General features: G+C 42.1%; 1 protein-coding gene across 1 annotated transcript in view; it reads right to left on the bottom strand.

Annotated features, from left to right (window-relative positions):
* The window catches only part of HEATR3 (HEAT repeat containing 3), a 36,430-nt gene extending 16,765 nt beyond the window's left edge, over positions 1-19,665 (bottom strand). The window contains exons 1-11 of the mRNA XM_059999885.1: positions 19,388-19,665; positions 19,075-19,247; positions 17,104-17,191; positions 15,089-15,201; positions 12,744-12,853; positions 10,349-10,489; positions 8,558-8,835; positions 3,921-4,011; positions 3,657-3,814; positions 3,285-3,367; positions 1,503-1,639 (exon numbers count right to left, since the gene is read on the bottom strand). Of these exons, the coding sequence (XP_059855868.1) occupies positions 1,503-1,639; positions 3,285-3,367; positions 3,657-3,814; positions 3,921-4,011; positions 8,558-8,835; positions 10,349-10,489; positions 12,744-12,853; positions 15,089-15,201; positions 17,104-17,191; positions 19,075-19,247; positions 19,388-19,522 (1,507 nt within the window). The 5' untranslated portion in view covers positions 19,523-19,665. The remainder of the gene's footprint in view (positions 1-1,502; positions 1,640-3,284; positions 3,368-3,656; positions 3,815-3,920; positions 4,012-8,557; positions 8,836-10,348; positions 10,490-12,743; positions 12,854-15,088; positions 15,202-17,103; positions 17,192-19,074; positions 19,248-19,387) is intronic.
* Between the last annotated feature and the right edge of the window lie 437 nt (positions 19,666-20,102).

The raw sequence follows: 20,102 nt of genomic DNA, 5'->3' as shown, positions 1-20,102 counted from the left end.
ACCATTAAATACACAGCACCTCTTCATAGAGTGCAAGATAGATGTCTTAAAGAATCAGAGACCGCCTCTTGAAGGAATGCTTATACAGAAACTTGTATTTAGTGAAAAGTGACCATATTTTGATCTTCTAAGAGTTTCAGCTCTTGGACTTAGTACTGTGTCTGAGAAGGGGAAATGTTAAACAGTTTTGCACAGAAATAGAGCAGATTCACATCTCCCATATTAACCCTCACTCCAGACACACATGCCGGATAGAGTAACACGAAGAATTTTCCTTTACTATGTAAAATACCTCTATTTCCTTTCTCGGTTTTGTTTGAGCTCCTATAGTTTAATGTGCCGAAGTTAAATGAGATTCTACTACAGTGAACTATGACAATCTGTTAGAAGAGCATGCATTATACACTGTACAGCTAGGTCATTTCAAAAGAACAGTTAACAAATAGTCTATGATATTGCTTGTATGTGGAATCTAAAAAATGATACAAATGAACTGATATACAAAACAGAGTCACAGATGTAGAAAACAAACTTATGGTTACCAGGGGGAAGGGGGGGAGGGATAAACTGGGAGAGTGGGACTGACATATACACACTACTATATATAAAATAGATAACTAATAAGGACCTACTATATAACACAGGGAACCCTTCTCAATACTCTGTAATGACCTACATGGGAAAACAATCTAAAAAAGAGTGGGTATATGTATAACTGATTCACTTTGCTGTACAGCAGAAACTTACACAACACTGTAAATCAACTATACTCCAGTAAAAATTAAAAAAAAAAAAGAACACCTATCTAATGTACAGTATCTCTCTAGGTTTCCGCGTACAAATGAAATTAATCCATATCAGATACCTGTAACTTAGAGATTCAGCTTGTACCATGCAAAGGTATTTGAAGAAAGAGATGTGTTAGAAAAAAAGCAAGGTGTAGAACTGTGTGTACGGTAGTCTATCATTTGCCTTAAAAATACACATACATACTTTGGTATCGAGAATCTCTCTGGAAGAATACACAAGAAACTGGCCACAGTGACCAATGCTGGGAGAGGAACTGGGTAGTGTGAGAAAAAGGAGCGAGGCTTTCCACTTTATGTGCTCTCAAACCTTGTGAATTCTGTCATACACATCTGTAGCACCCAATCAAATGTAAATCAAATGATTTTATATTTAAGAAGAAAACTAAGGAATAGAGAATTACCCAAATATTTTAATGAACCCTAATATTTATGATATTTGTGATGCAGCCTTGATTGTCCTGACGTAACTGGATGCAAGCAATTTTAATGAAAAAGATAATTATACCCCAGAGGCCTGCCTGCATACTTTGTTGACTCTATCCCACCGGCAACTATAAATATATGACTGCTAGTGTCTGGGAAAGGTTTCTGCAGGTTGGATGAGAGACCGTATAATTACAAACTCCAAGTTCCTGGCCCTTCAAAATTCTGCTCCATCCCAGTCGTTTTTCACAATAAGGCCTAAATACTTACCTGGCTGAGAAAAAAGCAGTTGTGACAGATGCTGTGCAAGTGTCTGAAGGGCTGCAGGTCCTCCCAGATGGTCCACATCCAGGAGGGAGACAAGGCTCTGGAGACACACGAGGGCTCTGCATTGTATAGTGCTCATTCTGCAAAGGAAGAGAGAGAATGCTGTCTGTTCCTCTCACAGTAACCCAGCAGAATTCAGCACTGACCTTGAAACTAAGTGTCAGATTCTGACAGGGACCATCTGTAAGCAGAAGGAGGTCTAGGGCAGTGAGCAAGGATTCGTAAAGTGAACTGTTAATCCCACCAGATCAGGCTTCCCTGGTGGCGCAGTGGTGGAGAGTCCGCCTGCCAATGCAGGGGACACGGGTTCGTGCCCCGGGCCGGGAAGATCCCACATGCCGCGGAGCGGCTGGGCCCGTGAGCCGTGGCCGCTGAGCCTGCGCGTCCGGAGCCTGTGCTCCGCAACGGGAGAGGCCACAGCAGTGAGAGGCCCGCATATCGCAAAAAAAAAAAAAAAAAAAAAAAAATCCTACCAGATCAAACTGCTTGAGCACTCAAGGCCTCTGAGGCACAGCACATTTATGCGTCACATGGAATCTGCTTGAGAAAAATTTCTATGCATGGCAGTACCTTTACAATTATTTTTAATTGTGAAATATGACATACATAAAGCGCTCAACGAATATACAGAGTTTAACGGTTTACAAAGCAAACACCTGTGCATCTAGGTAGGAAATAAACAATGCTAGCACTATTTAAAGGACATGGAAGCAACCTAAATGTCCAACGACAGATGAATGGATAAAGAAGATGTGGCATATTTATACAATGGAACATTACTCAGACATAAAAAAGAATGAAATAACGCCACCTGCAGTAACATGGATGGACCTAGAGATTATCATACTAAGTGAACTAAGCCAGAAAGACAAACGTCATATGATATCGCTTATAGGTGGAAACTAAAAAAAAAAGATACAAATGAACTTATTTACAAAACAGAAATAGACCCACAGACATAGAAAACAAACTTATGGTTGCCAAAGGGGAAAGGGGGGGAGGGATAAATCAGGAGTTTGGGATTAACATACACACACTACTATATATAAAATAGATAAGCAACAAGGACCTACTGTATAGCACAGAGAACTATAGGGTAATAACCTATAAGGGAAAAGAATCTGAAAAAGAATACATATATATCTGAAACACTGCTGTACACCTGAAACTAACACAACACTGTAAGTCAACTATACTTCAATTAAAAAAAAAAAGAAAAGAAATGCTGCTAGCGCCCTCACGGCCCACCTATCCCTTCCCTATCACGCCCCACCTCCTTGACCCCAAAGGTCACCACTCTCCAGACTTTTATAGCAGACATTTCCTTGCTTTTCTTTACAGGTTTACCACCTATGTATGCATCACTGAAGGAAACAGTTTAGTGTCAGTGTTCTAGTTCAGATTTTTTATTGCTGCATGTGTTAATCTAATGTGTTAAGAAGCAGCTCAGCTGTATGTATGCTACTGTATGATTATGTCAGCACTTATTTATCCATTCTGCCGCTGATGGACATTGAGGTTGTTTCCAAGTTGGGGCAACTGTGAACCACACTGCTATGTGCACTCTCCTGTCTTAGTGAACATATGGGCAGACTTCTCCAGGGAACATACACAGGACACAGGGGGAGAGATCTTGAAGGGGGAGTCGGCTTCTTCCATTGAATGGTCCATCATTTCATATAATAACATAATGACAAATGGTTTTGAAACTAGAAAAGTTCTTACTTTCTAATCAAAGGTTTCCAACTGGGGTTCCTAGAACACACGTCAACTGCAGTGCTGTTTGGAAAGGCAGTTTTCTCAAAAATCTAAATTTAAAAAGGAAGTAAGGCAAAGGTTAAAGAGTAGGGTTTTTACACGATTCCTTTATAAAATCCCAACATGTGACTTCTAAGTGAGATGGTCAGGCTTGATAAAGAGGTGCTCAGGAATTCTGAACGGCCCACCTCCAGTGCTGGTCATTGTTTTGTTTCCCAGGTCTTACCAATTACCCACACCTGGCAGTATTAGCGAACTTCTTTTGCACACAGAAGGAAGGAACAGCTTTCTTCAGCCTTCCCTGTGCTCTCGAATGAGCCTAGACTGAAAACAGATTACCTTCTTTGGGATGAGGTAGTTGGTGAGAGCGGTGTGAACCTCATGGGAGAGGCAGAGGGGAGACAGCAGCTGCCCACCGCATTCACTGAGGGAATTCTCCATAAATGAGTCGCTTTCATCACTGCTGGAGAGCTCTTCCCATTCATCGTCGGTGGGATCTGGGAAGAGTGCAGATCACACAGAACTGGACTATTTAAGATAATCCTCATGGAAGCTGCCCTCCCAGTCCAGGGGAGGATATCTAAATGGGAACTGGTCACAAACCTTCACTGCAGCACATGTTGACAATGATTTCCAGAGCAGTCTGCTGAGCTGTCAGCAACGCTATGGTCTCTCTCAGCTCCTTGTCGGTGGGCTTAAAAAAAAAAAAAAAAGCAAACGACCAACTCTCAAATGTGTGGAAAAATATTTTCATGTGACTCTCCTTAGTCAAAGCCTACTAAATGATATTTGCACTTGGAATAGAGGACTTGGGTGGGTTTGGGTAAGTAGAAGAAAAGTCATAAAGTGCTGGAAGGACAAACAGGCATTATGATTCCTCTTGGCACTGTGCAGCGTGCCACTGTTCACCGGGTTTCCATCTATCTGCACGGTTATTTTCTAAGTGTTGCTTAGTTAGCTGGAGAGAACAGAAAAATATTGCAGGAATTCTGAACTAAATTCACCCTGAAACTTAATCTAATGTGTTAAGAAGTAGCTCAGCATACTAAGATTAAAACAAGAGTTCATTTTGGACACCAGGCACTTACACACAACAAACCTGCTTTTAGACACTTACACAGTTTCTTGGAAGAGACTTCATTAACCAGAATTACTAACAGGCCCTTATATGACCACCAGAACTTGACTAAGGAGCAGACAGGCTTGCTGCTTTCTGGCTTTCTCTGAAGACTGCAATAAAGCATTTCTTAAAGACTGAAGGAAGAGGGGGACTTTTTCTCCTGGGAATAAATAACATGAACCTAACTTATCAAGTAACATTCTCAAAATGGGTTGTATAAATTTATATGACCTTAATTCTCAAGTCACCTATGAAAAGTGAAATAGCTTCACTCCAAAACAGTACATAAGCTAAAAGTAATGTATATTTTGTTGTCTGAATGTTTCCCAGTTTCTGTCTTTTCAATGGCTGTAAAATATTCCATTAAATGAATGTATTATAATTTATTAAGCATTCCTCTAGCATGGAATATTTCAGATTACTTGGTTATCTTATTTCCTCAGATTTACTGGATCAAAGGTTAAAAACACACCTATAGATACTGTGACATATTCCTGTTCTCCTTTTCCAGAATGTTGTACTCATTTTTAATCCTCCAGCAACTTCTTGTGCAACGATTTAACTGTAATTTTGAACCACATTCTTAAAAAAAAAAAAGAAGACAGCTTATTTAATAGATGTAGCACAGGAATCCCTATGTTTATATTCATTTTATTGCTGGCAAGAATGTATCTAGGGACTTCCCTGGTTGTCCAGTGGTTAAGAATCCACCTTCCAATGCAGGGGATGCGGGTTCGATCCCTGGTCAGGGAACTAAGATCCCACATGCAGCGGGGCAACTAAGCCCGCGCGCTGCAACTACTGAGTCCGCGGGCCACAACCACAGAGCTCACGTGCTCTGGAGCCCGTGCGCCGCAATGAAAGAGCCCATGTGCCACAACTAAGATCCGACACAGCCAAAAATAAAATTAATTAATTAAAAAGAAAAGAACGTATCTAAAATTTATTCCTACTCACTTCGTGCGTGTATGATATTCAACTAAACATTTCTTAGAGGCGACTCAAAGCTACACAAGACATGCCTTTGCTGGGCTCTCATCCACTTAAAACCTACAAAGATCTGCCTTAGAAGAATTCTGAAACTAAGTTCCACTTCTTTACCTGACTTTCCTGCTCAGAACATTTCCCTGCTTCTTATTGTTACCAAATTGACCTAAAGAACCAATCCAGAGGAAATGTTATGACAGCTGAGATTTGCTTCAAAATATTCAGTAGTTGGGAGAGTGGGTAGGGAAATAGATGAAAGAAAACAGACTGTGATTTGACAACTGCTAACTGCGGAAGCTGGGTAGGGATTGTCCTACTTCTGCATGTTACAGCCACAACTTGGGTCAGTTCTCTCTTTACAGATTTGTGCTTATACCTTCTTAAGTTAAATGATGCAATTAAGGGTTTTGATTCTAAAGGATCCCTGCACAAGCCACTGGGCAGCCTGAAAGACCAGAACTGCCTGGCTGTAAATTTGTATTCCTGGCACATGGCAGCACGATGCTTAGCACACTACTGGCACTTAAACACTGGCTGCCTGATCAGCATGTTAATCATCCGGTCTACTCAGCTATGGTGATAGGCTTTAAAAAGCAAGCTTTTGTTAAGAGAAAACACTGCATTTTCTAAGCACCAAAATTCTATTTCTAAGTAATACTTGGGAAAGTGAATCTCTAAATAACAGTTAAATATCGATACTTTGAAACAGTGACACTTCATCTTGGTGGATGTGGATCTCAATCCCCACTCACTCATTCCCTGTGGGGCCCCTGAAAGCAAGGCTGGAGATGAGGAAACCCTGCAGGAGTGCTGTTCTCCCAGCCAGAGATGTCCGATCTTTCAGAGTCCCCTGACAGCCCAACTGGAATTTCCACTTCTGCTCTGATGGGAATTCGGGGTGGGGAAACATAGTATATGTGCATCTGGCAGGACAAAGTGACCTGGTCAGCACGATGCAACACCTGCAGAAGAGCCTCCAAACCCTGACCTGTTATAGCTGATGTTCCACATGTGGATCCCAGATCTGTAACTCACCTCCATGTGGTACCTGAGGGGCTGCTGCTGGGGTTCTAGAAACACCCTTTGGAATGACAAGGCTCAGAGCTATGCCTTTGTCTATCTTGCTTTACTGATTTTAAATTCTACCCACTCTGACTCAGATGCACAAGTGAGACAAGGAGTAAACTGGGCGTTCAAATACACGCCTCTTGCACCAAAAGGGGGTGATATGATTTTTAAGCCGCTCTACGATTTGCAAGCAACTCAAGGGCAGGATGGCCTTTTCATTTTCGGATTCACCCCAGCACTTAACACAATGCTTTGCACCTAACAGCTGTTCATGGGGAGTGTGGCACATATATACAATGGAATATTAATCAGCCATAGAAAGAAACGAAATTGAGTTATCTGTAGTGAGAAAGTAGTTCTTAACTACAGCATTTGACTGCTTTAAGACACCACCAATTCAGCTTTACAAGACTTCAGGAATGTAGCGCAGTGGTATACTGATGAGTTTATGCCCACTAAGAATTCTTTAAAAATAAATCTGTCAAAACTCTAAGACACTGACTTAAGATACTTCTCAGTTTCAGTTCATTGCACATGAATCAGGACAGGCCACGAGTGAGATGGTAGAAAGTGTGACAGGACATTACTAGGGTTCTTCCAGTTCAGGCTTCATTGTCTTTCTTCCCAATGACTTCAGCAGCCTCCTGTCCGGTCTTCCTGCCTCCAGTCCCCTCAAACAACACTAATCCGCTTTCATCATGCTGTTTCTTACGCCATCCTTTAAGACAGTTCAGGTGTTCTGTCCACAAAGCCTTTTCTGAGAGCGTCTTCCTTTCTGCTTCCATCAGGGCTGAGTCAGGTGTGCCTACTCTATAGATACGACCCCCTCAGAAGTCTGTGCACAGCCCTATCACTGTTCTTAGCACAGGCATTATAATAAATTATCATTACATGTCTATCCTCTCAAGACGGAAAAGGTCCCTGAAGACAGGAAATATGCCTTAATCATCTTTCTATCAGCAGCACCTGGCACAGGGCCTGGCACACAGAGTAAGCACAGAAAATGTGCACCTAGATGAATAAAGCCCAACTCACTGTCCTCCCTCTCTTCCCGATGACCTGCTCTCCTCCTTGGGAAAAATGTTTTCCCAAAGTATGGCTCCATCGCTGCTGACGGGCTCAGCTGAAGTGTTCCCTGCACCCAAGACTGCTCCTCCTCACCCCACCGTCACACCCACTAGCACAAATGAGCCCCAATCAAACACTATAAACCAGGGACTTCCCTGGTGGCACAGTGGGTGAGAATCCGCCTGCCAATGCAGGGGACACAGGTTCGAGCCCTGGTCCGGGAAGATCCCACATGCCGTGGCCGAACGAAGCCTGTGCGCCACATCTACTGAGCCTGTGCTCTAGAGCCCGTGAGCCACAACTACTGAGCCCGCATGCCACAACTACTGAAGACCGCGTGCCTACAGCCTGCGCTCCACAAGGGAAGCCACTGCAGTGAGAAGCCCGCACACCACAACGAAGAGTAGCCCCTGCTCGCCTCAACTAGAGAAAGCCTGCGTGCAGCAACGATGACCCAACGCAGCCAAAAATAAATAAATAAATTTATAAAACAAACAAACAAACAAAGACTATAAACCAGTCTGCAAAAACTACAAACCATCATTAATTTTCATAATCACCCAACCTCCTCTGCTCGCCAGTAGGGGGTAAATGAAAGTTTGGCTTGCTACTTTGGTAAGGCTAAACACTAAAATAAAAGAGACAAGAATGCAAGGGACAATTCAAGCAAAGTAAAAATTCCTTTAGTTTGAAGACAGTCTGGAAGAGAATGTGTAACTGAAGTGGGAGATGACCACATGTCTCTGAAGTGCTGCAAAAGTACTGGTCTACCCCATCTTTCAAACCTTCTCTATATAAAAGATTTGTCTTAGGACATTTTTTTTTCTCCTTTGGGAGATTTCTGAGTTATGAGTTAATGGGAAAACATGACTTTTTTTTTTAACTGAAATTCACGTTATAATTAACTTTGCTGTAACATTTTCCTACAAAGCTTAGGATACCTATTGAAAGAAAATAGCTGTATTAATCCATGTCTGAAAGCATCAATCCGACTTACTGGAAGTAAATCTGAAATGAAAGCTTTCCTTCTGACTTTCCTTCTATGAGGAATTCCTTCCATTTCATCATCCTCAATCAAATCATCACCATTAACATTCTGTAATGTGTCCTCAGTCTCTGCAGCAGTTTTTATCCTTTGAGTTTCGGCCTCCTTCATTTGAAGAACCGTTTCACCAGCATCCATTTCCAGAACTTCAGATAAGATCTTTAGTATGGCATTTATGATTTCTGCCTGACTCTTGGATGGAATAATGTCCTTTAGATTCCAAATTGTGCCTGTGGAAAAAAAATGAGCATAAGGACAAAGAAATCAACTGTGAAATCTTTTATTAAATACAGTTTCCATGAGAGTGGCTCTTTAAGCTCAGGTGTAATTTCAAAAAATCCCAATCCCACTGCCTTTGTTCAGTTTTTATTAAATGTCGGAAAGCTTTGCACTGAGGCAGCTCCCTTTATTACAGCAGTCCTTCACAATCGTCTCCTTTTCTTGGCACACAATGCCTTGCTCTGATACACCAGAGAGCAACAGATCAAGAGAACACCGATCAAGTTTCTTTTACCACGACAAATTGAGTTGCCTGGCTTTCTTTCATCTTAACCTGAGCTGCTCTCCTAAGCAGCTTCTTATATTCCAAGAGTGGAATGGAATGCACTAAAATTCCAAGGTCTCACGGACAACCAGAGAGCAGGTTCTTGGTTTTCTGCTTATGAAACTAGAATAGCTACCACTAAGTAGTTAGACTAATTAAAAAAAAAAAAAATGTGACGGTTAAAATAAAAATCATTCCTGGGTATATATATTCAAAAAGAATTGAAAGCAAGGACTCACATGGACATCTGTAGAATCATATTCATAGCAGCATTATTCAATAACAAAAAGGTGGAAGCAAGCCAAGTGTCCGTCCACAGATGAATGGATAAACAAAATGTCATATATACATACAGTGGAATATTATTCAGCCTTAAAAAGGAAGGAAATTCTGACACATGCTATAACATGGATGAACCCTGAGGACATTACACTAAGCGAAATAAACCAGTCACAAAAAGAAAAATACTGTATGATTCCACCTATTTGAGGCACTAGAGTAGTCAAATCCATAGAGACAGAAAGGAGAATAGTAGTTGCTGGGGGCTGAGGGGAGAGGGAAATGGAGTTGTTTAATGTGTACAGAGTTTCCGTTTTGCAAGATGAAAAGTGTTCTGGAGATTGGTTATATAACAATGCGAATGTACACTGCTTAATTGTACACTTAAAAATGGTTAAGATGTTAAATTTATGTTATGTGTATTTTATCAGTTTAGGGGAAAAAACCACCTCTCAAGATAAATTACCCCTGGAAGACCAAAGGCAAGAGGAAACTATATAATAAGTTTCCTACTACTTGACATGTCATCAGATTATTTCTTCTTTCTGTATTTAGAAATTCTGGGGAGATGCATTGCGGGTGAAGATCTTATAGGAAAGTGAATGGTCATGTCTTAGATGCCTACACTACACAGTCAACTTCTGAACTCACTGGTTCATAAATAAGAGGGGGTCCTGACAACAGCATTTCTTTATCAGACAACAGTAGTTTGTTAAACTAAAAACACATTTAATCTTAGAAGGCTTTGAAACTATGCAGAACCGCTTGAATTAAGGGTCTCCACTAAAATATTAAAATTTTCAGAACAGACTAAGCACAGAAAGCCCTGATGCGGTGAAATGGGGGAATAACTTTGTCCCCCATCTCTACCTACTACAAGTTACTAAAAAAGCACACTATCACATATGGCTAAACTTTACCTGCCACCAATGTCTTTAATAGAATATATTCCATGGAATTGACAGGAGAAAGCATTGCTGATTCCAGCACATGCAATGCTGGGGCACTGAAAGATTTCAGTAGCTCTGGGTTATCTTCAGTCACCGTCTGCAAACAATATGCTATAAAGACAAACATCAAATATTTAGAAAAAAATGAATTCTGCTAGGATAATTTAAACCAAAATAACTCATCGAAAAACATTTGCATCTTTACAAGTTCTTTGGACACAGGTAGCTTTTGTAGGAGATATACGCTTTCCCTCAAACACGGAACATGCAAATGAGGCTTCCCAAACTATCAGAGGTATAAAAGACCTTTTTCCCTTTTTTCTTAATTTCTAATCCTTTATAAAACTATACTTTTATGAAATATAATTTAAAAGCCTCTTAACCGCCGTGACAATGTGGAATTACTATAAACATTTATAAAGGTTTAGCCTCTATTTCTGTACTCATCACAGACCAGTAGCAAACAGCCTGCGGACCAAACACCAGTGCACTGACAACACTCTCAGGGTAGTTCTGTTGTCAAAGACAAGCCCTAGGTTTGGGAACATTCTGGTTTCGTTGAAATTCAGCACGACCTTAAAAGTTAGAGTTATTTCTGGTGAAACATATTTAAGGAAAAAAGTGTTTTATATAAAAATATGATCAAATTAAGAGATGGGTAAAATATTAATAGACATATGATTTATTTAGCACTTAACTGTTCTCTGGCATTAGAACAAGACAATGGATTACAACTTGTAAATTAGAAATAATTAACTGAAAGTATAAAAACAGTTGGGACTGCATGAAAGGTCTGACTGAAGCACAAATGAGGAAGCAAGCCCAAATCTGTTTTCTTTGAGATACTGTAGACCATACAAATCCATTTCTTTCCAGGTCTAAAACTTCCAAAGCAGATCGTTCCCATCCAAATTAGTAGTCAAAATACACGCTATTGCTGTGCTCTATTTTGGTTTCCAAAATACATTTATATATAAATCCATATATATGCACATATGTACATATACATATACCCCAATGTAGTATTTTTTTCATTAAGAGACTAATTAAACTCACTTTAGCAAAAAAACAAGATAAGTTGTGATTGCTATGACAACACAAGCTCAAAGAAAGCTGTATTAATACATAGGATGGAATCTCAGAATTTCACTTTACTATATGTAAGCCGTGCTTGATTTTCAAAACAGAAGTAGTTTGACATTTGTTTAAAAAATCATGAACCTAGGTAAGTGCCAAGGAAAACACTGCTATACAATGCAAAATAACTTTATTCTGATCCATTTTTTTAAAGTTCTTTAAAAAAGTTCTTTAGGAAAAAAACTAAATAAATAACCAAATCTACAAAACTTAAGGCCCCAAAACAGAAGTGAAGTTTCTCTTTTAAAAGCTATGAACTTTCCTGAAATTCTCTTATTGTAATAAAGACTGTCCTCTGAGACTAAAAGTCACCTACCAATTTCCTAGTTCGACTGTTTTTAAAATTCTCATTTACTCACAAATCTCCCCTTTGCCAAAGATTCCATTTTGAGAAACTGATTTAAAAATTTGTCTCAGTAGTATTTATTCCACTATTATTTTTTCCTTTTCTGTTCTATGTCCACTAGAGCCAAGAGAAACACTGGTAAGGGGAATACACTTCAGTAAGTGGAATAAACTTGCCCTTGCCAGGAGAAATACACAGTTAAATAAAAGGACAGCCAGATGCCTATATTACGATGGGTAGAAAAAAATGCTTTTCACCCATTATTTCTCCACTTGCCCCCAGAGTTCTGCTGAGCCACCCGCCCTCTGGTTTCTGTCTCCTCCACCTGCTGAGTAAGGGCCCCCGGTGGCTCTCTAACCCCATGTACAGAAGGCGAGGGAGCCAAGGCAGCTGAAGCTGCCAGACTTTGCTTTCCCTGCCTGGAAGGCAAGCAGGCCTATGTGAAATTCCAATCACTTATTTTCCTCTCTCAAAAAAAGCGCAGGTTATCAGAAGTATTCTTCTGGAAGTATGAGATAGTGGTACAAGCCATTTAAATAGGTCTACATTCCAATTAACTATGGCTCAAAGGCCTGGTAGTTGTGGGTTACTGTTTCTCGGCAAATGGGAGATGAAAGCTTCCAGAATTAATAAAGCCTTCTAAGAATGGTAGTATACTAGAAACCACATATGCTCACATAATTACTTTCCTCCCTCTCAGGGTCAAGAGTGGGAAAACTACATGAGTAAGTAAAGCATTAATCACAGACTTTAAAAGATTCAGAATAGAACTCAGCTATGCATTTACATACAATGAGAAAAAAAAATCACTCCTATAAAATAAACATGCTATGTCTGAATAAAAAATTTTGAATAAGGCCACACATACTTTTCTTCACTTACCTACTGAAATAGCCAGGTCAACATTGGTGGAAAACCTACTTAAATACTTTAATACAATCTCCAAACACCCTTCTTTGTTGAATATAGATACTGCTCTACTACTGCATTCACTAAATTGAAGGGGGGAAAAAAAAGTTTTACTATTCACATTTTAACATTATCAACCACAGAAATTCATGAAAAAATAATTAGGCTTTGTAAAAGAACCAAAGAGTTGTAGTCAAACATCCACCATTTTTATAGATGAAGAAACCAATGCCCATTCATAGTCACTGTGCAGGAACACAACTGGCTATCTGTACATTTATTTCCATCACAGTAGGATCTTTTAGCCAATCTCTTTACCCGCACGCCAATTTCCTTACAGGAGGTTAAAGATGGAAGAGAGCTTAGAAATCATTTACTTCAATTCCTCATTTTGTGGGTAAGGAAACTCAGACCCCAAGAGGTGAAGTGATCTGTCCAAAGATCACACACTTTGTTACTGGTGAGTCTTTGGGTCCAGCTTAACTTGTCTTTCCACTGTATCACAGTAATAATAAATTAAAGTAAGGATAGAAGGCCTCTATACTTATCACACAAAAAGTACAAATTTAAAAGAAAGTAAAATTAAAATTTTATTCATTCCATCTAGACTATTATAATTTTAACAGAATTTGTAGATTGCAACAGAGAAATTGTTATAATAAGCATTTTTGAAATTACACTATTTTTTAATAAAAGAATCAGAATTAATGTTATCAATGTTATTAACATATATGCTAAATATAGGGTAAACAGAGCTAATTATAATAATTTTTTTCCTGGTTCCAGAGAAGAATATTCCTCCAGACATACCATATATACACATGACAGACTAACAGCTAACAGAGCTGACTAAATGATTAAATTCAATCCTGCTCTCTAAACTATTTTCTGTTTATGTATCCATCTATCTATCCATCCATCCATCCATCCATCCGTCCATGCATCCATCCATCTAGTTACTGCAACACTGCTATGAACTTCCCCTCAAGAAGCCCATAGTAAAGTCAGGTATAGTCAGGAAAATAAAGCATAAACGTGTTAAGATAATGGGCACTCAGGAAAGAGAGATCACTGTGGAGACCACTTTTCCAGGCACTTTTCAAAGAAAACTTTTTTTAAATTTCTGAGTTCAACAATTTATATATTAAAGTTATCTGAAAAACAGCACCCACTAGCTTGCTTGAATATGGCATTTCCTCAAACCTGATCTCTCCAATTTTCCTGGTGGAATGCATCCACTAGTTTAAAATGAAATCATGGGGGGGACGGATAAATTGGAGAATTGGGATTGACATATACACACTACTATATATAAAATAGATAACTAATAAGGACCTAGTGTAGAGCACAAGGAACTCTACTCAATAACTCTATAATAGCCTATATGGGAAAAGAATCTAAAAAAGAGTGGATATACGTATATGTATAACAGATTCACTTTGCTGTACACCTGAAACTAACACAACATTGTAAATCAACTATACCCCAATAAAAATTAAATAAAAATAAAAACTAAAAAAAAAAAGAGAGAAATCATAGGCAAGTTCGGATTGCTGTGTAGGCAGCTTTCCAGGATCCAACTTATCCTTGTATTCTATGAAGTACCTGTGCTTTAGGTCAGAAATAATCATCGCTGCTGACTAAAAATAAGGAAATGACAGATTCTTGCTAGAATCTGGCTAGAAATGTGAGACAATAAAATGGCATAGAAAAAAATACAGGTTGTGTTTCCAGCCATCTCCATTCTTAAAAGCAAGTCCACCCACCCCCACCCCTACTCCCACCCTCCCCCACCCCCGGCCATTGTTACAATGATGGAATGGAGCATGGCCTTCTTCCTACTGGGACCAAAGGAGCTCTTCTCAGGCATCTACTTCCCTGTCAAATGGCACCTGCCACGGCAGAGGAGTAAAGCACCCACTAAGGTCTGTGGTCCCTGTCTCATTCCAGATGCCAGGCCAAAGCATCTACTGCACTGGAGGCTGGCTGGCTTGAAGACAACTGCTCCTTAAGGTACATGGGTAGTGGGGGAGGAAGGAGGTGCAGTGGGTACTAATGACCCTGATTCCTCTTATTTTGTCAGCAGCAATGACTGGAGAGAAGAGCTGTAAAGCAAAAAAGGACGTAGTGATGCTACGAGGAAAACGGCTTGGGAAGGACAGTTGATCTTAGGTCACTTGATGAGACCTCCGACCAAGCACTAACATCACAGATTTACACGCCTACCAAAGAGAACAGAGATTCCTCTGCAGTTTAACAGAGGGAGCAGCAGCCTGAAGAGCACTGAAGCAGGAGGCTGCGTCTGGAAAGCATCTTACCATATATTCCACAGCACGTTTACGGCCTCATTGGCTATGTTTTCAATAGAATTTCTGTTCTGATCTTTTTTTTCCTGTGGAGACATCTCATTTGAATCCAGTCCAGTACTACACTGAAATCAAACACCATGATTAGTACCTTTGTTCAAAAGAATAATTAAACAGAAAGACAGTGAAGAATCACAAAAAGTAAACATCAAAAATGATAGTGGTCGCCTATATGGGAAAAGAATCTAAAGAAAAAATAAGAGTGGAGATATGTATATGTACAACTGATTCACTTTGCTATACGCCTGAAATAAACACAACACTGTAAATCAACTATACTCCAATAAAATTTTTTAAAAAATGATAGTGGCTAACAAGCCCATCAAATTCTCAAACAGTACAGTTCCTGTAACCCTGCGCCCTTCTGGCAAGAAATACAGAGAAGAAAGGTTCACAAGTCACTGTACAAACTGGATAAAAAGCATTTCACATTTTAAGTGAAAATGTAAAATCAATACAAAATATTTTATCTAATGTGGTAAAGATAGTATATAAGGCAAAGAAAAGTAACACATAATAAGAGCTAACATCTATACACTACCTTCTTGTGCAAGGCACTATTCTAAGCACTTCATGTCTGTTAAGTCATTTAGTCCTCACCACAAACCTATGAAGTAGATGAACTCTTATCCCTAATCTCCTGCTACAAATAGGAAACAGGTACAGAGAGCTTGCTGAAGGCGTAGCTTAGTATCTAGCGAAGTGGGATTCAGATCCAGGCATCCTGGCTCCGAACTGGGTGCTCTGAACCACTCTGCAGTTCTGCCCCTCCTAAAATCCACGGCACCCTCTAAAGCAGGCTTCTTAATCTCGGCACTACTGACATTTGGATGGGATGATTCTTTGCTGCGGTGCACGTGGCTGTCATGCGCAATGCAGGATGTTCAGCAGCATCCTTGGCCTCTACCCACTAGATGCCAGTAGCAACCCCTACTCCAAAGCCATGACAATCAAAAATGGCTCCAGACATTGCTAAACGTCCCCTGCAGGGCACATCATCCCTAGTACAATCACCGTTCTAAAGGGAACAAGACTGACACCTCTCATCGAAACTGGATATCCTTTATATGGCCCCAAGTGAAAATTACCCATCAATACAGAAGAGTGGACCGGAGGCACGGCTGAGGAAGAGCTCCTTAATCCCTGAACTACATCATGCAATAAAGGTGGCATGATGTTAAATCTGAGAACATAATCTAGTCTTCTCGGCAAATTCCTAATGTCTGCGCTTCAGCTTCCTCATCTGTAAAACAGGAATAACGATACCTGCCAAATAGGACTGCTCCGAAGATTAAGTGAAATAATATACAAGACAGCAACGAGCACATAAATAAGCAACCAATAAATACAAATTATTTTCATCGTATGAAGTTTAAAGTCTAAAGGAGTCAGTCTATAGTTTTAGGAAGGTCTTTTCTAACAAGCAGATAAATAAAGGTAGTGGGGACAAACTAGAGACTAGTATCCGTGATGAGATCAGTGTTTCCAGGAAAGAAATACAATTCCTATGGAATGTTTTGAGGGAAGACAAAATAACTAACACCAAAGTACTTAAAAAGCAAAACAGGGACTTCCTTGGTAGCACAGTGATTAAGAATCCACTTGCCAATGCGGGGGACACGGGTTCGATCCCTGGTCCGGGAAGATCCCACATGCCATGAAGCAACTAAGTCCGTGCGCCACGGCTACTGAGCCTGCACTCTAGAGCCCACGAGCCACAACTACTGAGCCCTCGCACCTAGAGCCCGTGCTCCGCAACAAGAGAAGCCACAGCAATGAGAAGCCCAGGCACTGCTACGAAAAGTAGCCCCGGCTCACCGCAACTAGAGAAAGCCCGCGCACAGCAACCAAGACCCAACGCAGTCAAAAATAAATAAATAAACTTAATGAAAAAAAAAAAAAAGGCAAAACAAAACCCCAAACTGTCTGAGTGTGTATACTAACAGCGACCTGGGAAAGTGGCATACCTCTTTCAGCAGTGCGACCAGCGGAGTCATGATATCCTTGGTCACCATGTCACCACAAACTTCGAAACCGCCACAAGCACTGAGATTTCTACACAAGAAGTTTAAAACAGGTTTTACTTTCAGACCACATGTCACAAAACATATTAAGCGCTCAAGTTTATTTCTATTTCTACCCATACTTAAGGTTTCCCGGAAGAAATCGCTTATGATTCCTGTAAGATGTTGCACAGCCAATCCACAGATCTCCACCTATGCTGACCCTTGCTCTGCATGAAGTAAACAGATGTCTCTGTCTTGGAACAGCTTAGTTTTCAGGACTGAGACGATACACAGGGAGAGGGAAGACTTCTCTTATTTAATGTGAATCAGTCATGGTCTGATCTTTTTTTTTTTGGCCACACAGCCTGGCCTTTGAGATTTTAGTTCCCCGACCAGGGATTGAACCCGCACCCTCCGCAGACAGAGCAGGGAGTCCTAACCACTGGACTGCCAGGGAAGTCCCCTGCCTGATTTTATACGAAGGGAACTTTTCTTGGAATCAGGACTTCCAGGGTAGGAAGGGTGAGGCTATTGAGAAAGACATTCCCTTGAAGCAATCCTGACTAAATTTAGTTTTCATTGGAAAGACAGTGCTTGCCCTCTGAGTGCAGAGCACTGTGCTAGGCACTCAGGATATGAAGCCGCACCATCTTCCAGGAGCTCTCAGTGTGTGTATGCTTTGGGGGGAGGGGAGGGTTTTCCACACACTGTTTCCTCCATCAAGTGGTTAATCCCCACTCATCCCCCAGATCTCACCTCAAACATCACGCCCTTAGGGTTTTCTTCCCTGAACCCCCAGGTATACCTTCTCACAGCATCTTCTGTAAATATCACTGGCTGTGATTACACACTTGTGTGATTAATTGCATAATGCCTGCCTCCCTCAATACTGTAAGATCCATTAAGGACAGAAATTATGTGTCTTGTTCACTGCCACATGCCCACGACCTAGCCCACTGCCTGGTGCACAGCAGGCACTCAATATATACTTGCTAAATCAATGAATGAAACAGAATAAATAAAGACAGAGCTATGAAAACTACGAATGTTAACTTTACTCTTGCCCCCCCTACAGTCCATTCTCTGCACAGCTACCAGAGTGGCCTTTTGAAAAGGTAAATTAGACCAGTCACTCCTGCTTAGAATAGGTCCTTTAGCTCTACACCACCGGATCCTTAACCATCTCTCCAGCCTCAACTCTTAAAAGGCCCGCCCTCCACTCTATTCGGCCACATAACCTTCCCATTCTTTAACCATGCCAAGCCCTCTGCTGTTGCTGTTCCCTCTGTCAGGAATGCTCTTTCCCTTGTTTGTCCACGCCTGGCTCTAGCCTCCAGAGCCAGGAGGCTAGAGTTCACAAATGTCATCTAAAGATCACCCAATTTAAAGTAACTTCCCACCCCCAACTCATCATCCTCTTGGTTTCTCCATAGCACCACTTACGATCTAATGTTATGTTTCACCTGTTTACTGGTTTCCTGTCTGTCTCCGCATCAACACGGGTTCTGCGAAGGCAGGGATCTTGGCTGTCTTGCTCAATGTCCTGCCTGCTCAAAATCTACCGCACCTAGAACACCTGGCATTTATACTGGAAGAGTTCACTGAACCTCAGGACTCCATGGTGGCTCCCTGGAGAGGGTACAACGTGCGCTAGGCCTTGAGGAGAGGACGTTTGACAGGTGGCTACTGCAGGTGAAGCAGCAATGCGTGTAGTCCGGGGCTCATGGGGTCCTCCGGAGTCTGAAGCCTGTGTTCAAATGCCCCCCTCTGCAAACAGGAGAGCCTCTGCAGTTCCTGGCCCTCCCGAGCTGCCGCAGACAAGTGCACTGAGGATGAAGCCGATTAGCTACGGTGCGTGGCACACAGGAGGCGCCAGCTGGACGCCGTGGGCCCGGTTCCGAGGCACAACCCCGGACCCCATTCCCTGCTCACCTCAGTGCGCCAGCCGCCGTCTCCCTCACCGCCAGGCTGGGGTCGAGCAGCAGCGGCCCGAGGCGTCGCACGGCGTCCAGCCGAGCCAGGCCCGGCAGCGCCGGCCGCTGCTGCACCAGCCGGGCCAGCCCCGCGCAGGCGCACTCGCGGACCTCGGCGCTCGGGTGCTGGAGCTGCGGGAAAGAACAAGTGTCAGAGAGCAGAGCGCACGCGCGGGGACGCGGCGGCAGGGGCGTGTGGCGTTGCTGGGGGGCTCCGGGGGAGGCCTGCCCCCCCGCCCCTCCCCGCGCGGCCCGGCGAGCCCTCGCCTCACTTTTTCTAGCAGCTCCGCCGCTGGCCCGTCGTCCTCCTCTGGCTCAGTCCCGTTCGCCGCCGCCGCCTCGGCCTGACAGTCGCCCGTAGGGGAGAACTGAGGTCGCTTGAAGCGTTTCGTCCGGCTCTTGCCCATTGTGAATTGCGCTGGCGGGAAGACCGAGAGAGGAGGGCAACAGCAAGACGGTGGAGTCTGCTCAGCTGGCAGCAAGGTCTTGCAGCCTAGGGGGTCTATGCACTACTGTTCAGCTGCGCCCGATGACGGCCCGAGCCCACATGGGGAAGCAATGCGCGTGCGCGTGGCGTGTCGGCGGCGGAGCGGGGTGGTGGCCAGCGCGGGGAGAGCGCAGGCGTAGAGGGGAGGTTGGGCGGGCCCAGACCTTGCGGAGGGGCGTGTCTTATGGGTTTTCTCAGGAAGGGGAAGGCTGGATTTGAAGGGTAGAACCGACTCCGCCTCCCACCAGCTAGTGACATTTATCAAGTTACTGAACTTGCCAAACCTTTATTTCCATAATAATCAAATGCGATTAAGGATGCCTAACTTGCCAGGTTATTGTGAGGCTTAAAAAAATATTATGTAAAGCGCCTAACTCCAAGCCTGATGTATGTATGTAGTAGGTGCTCAAAAAATATTAACCACGATTTTATTTTGTGCCTAGCACAGCTCCTGTCACAGACAAAGTCCCTGTTTGATGGACTCCCTAAGAAGTTACTAA

Source organism: Delphinus delphis, chromosome 20 (assembly GCF_949987515.2).
Source record: "Delphinus delphis chromosome 20, mDelDel1.2, whole genome shotgun sequence".
In the NCBI taxonomy this organism is placed as follows: domain Eukaryota; kingdom Metazoa; phylum Chordata; class Mammalia; order Artiodactyla; family Delphinidae; genus Delphinus; species Delphinus delphis.
Note: the sequence above shows the minus strand (reverse complement) of the source record. Positions and strands in the feature narration are given on the sequence as shown.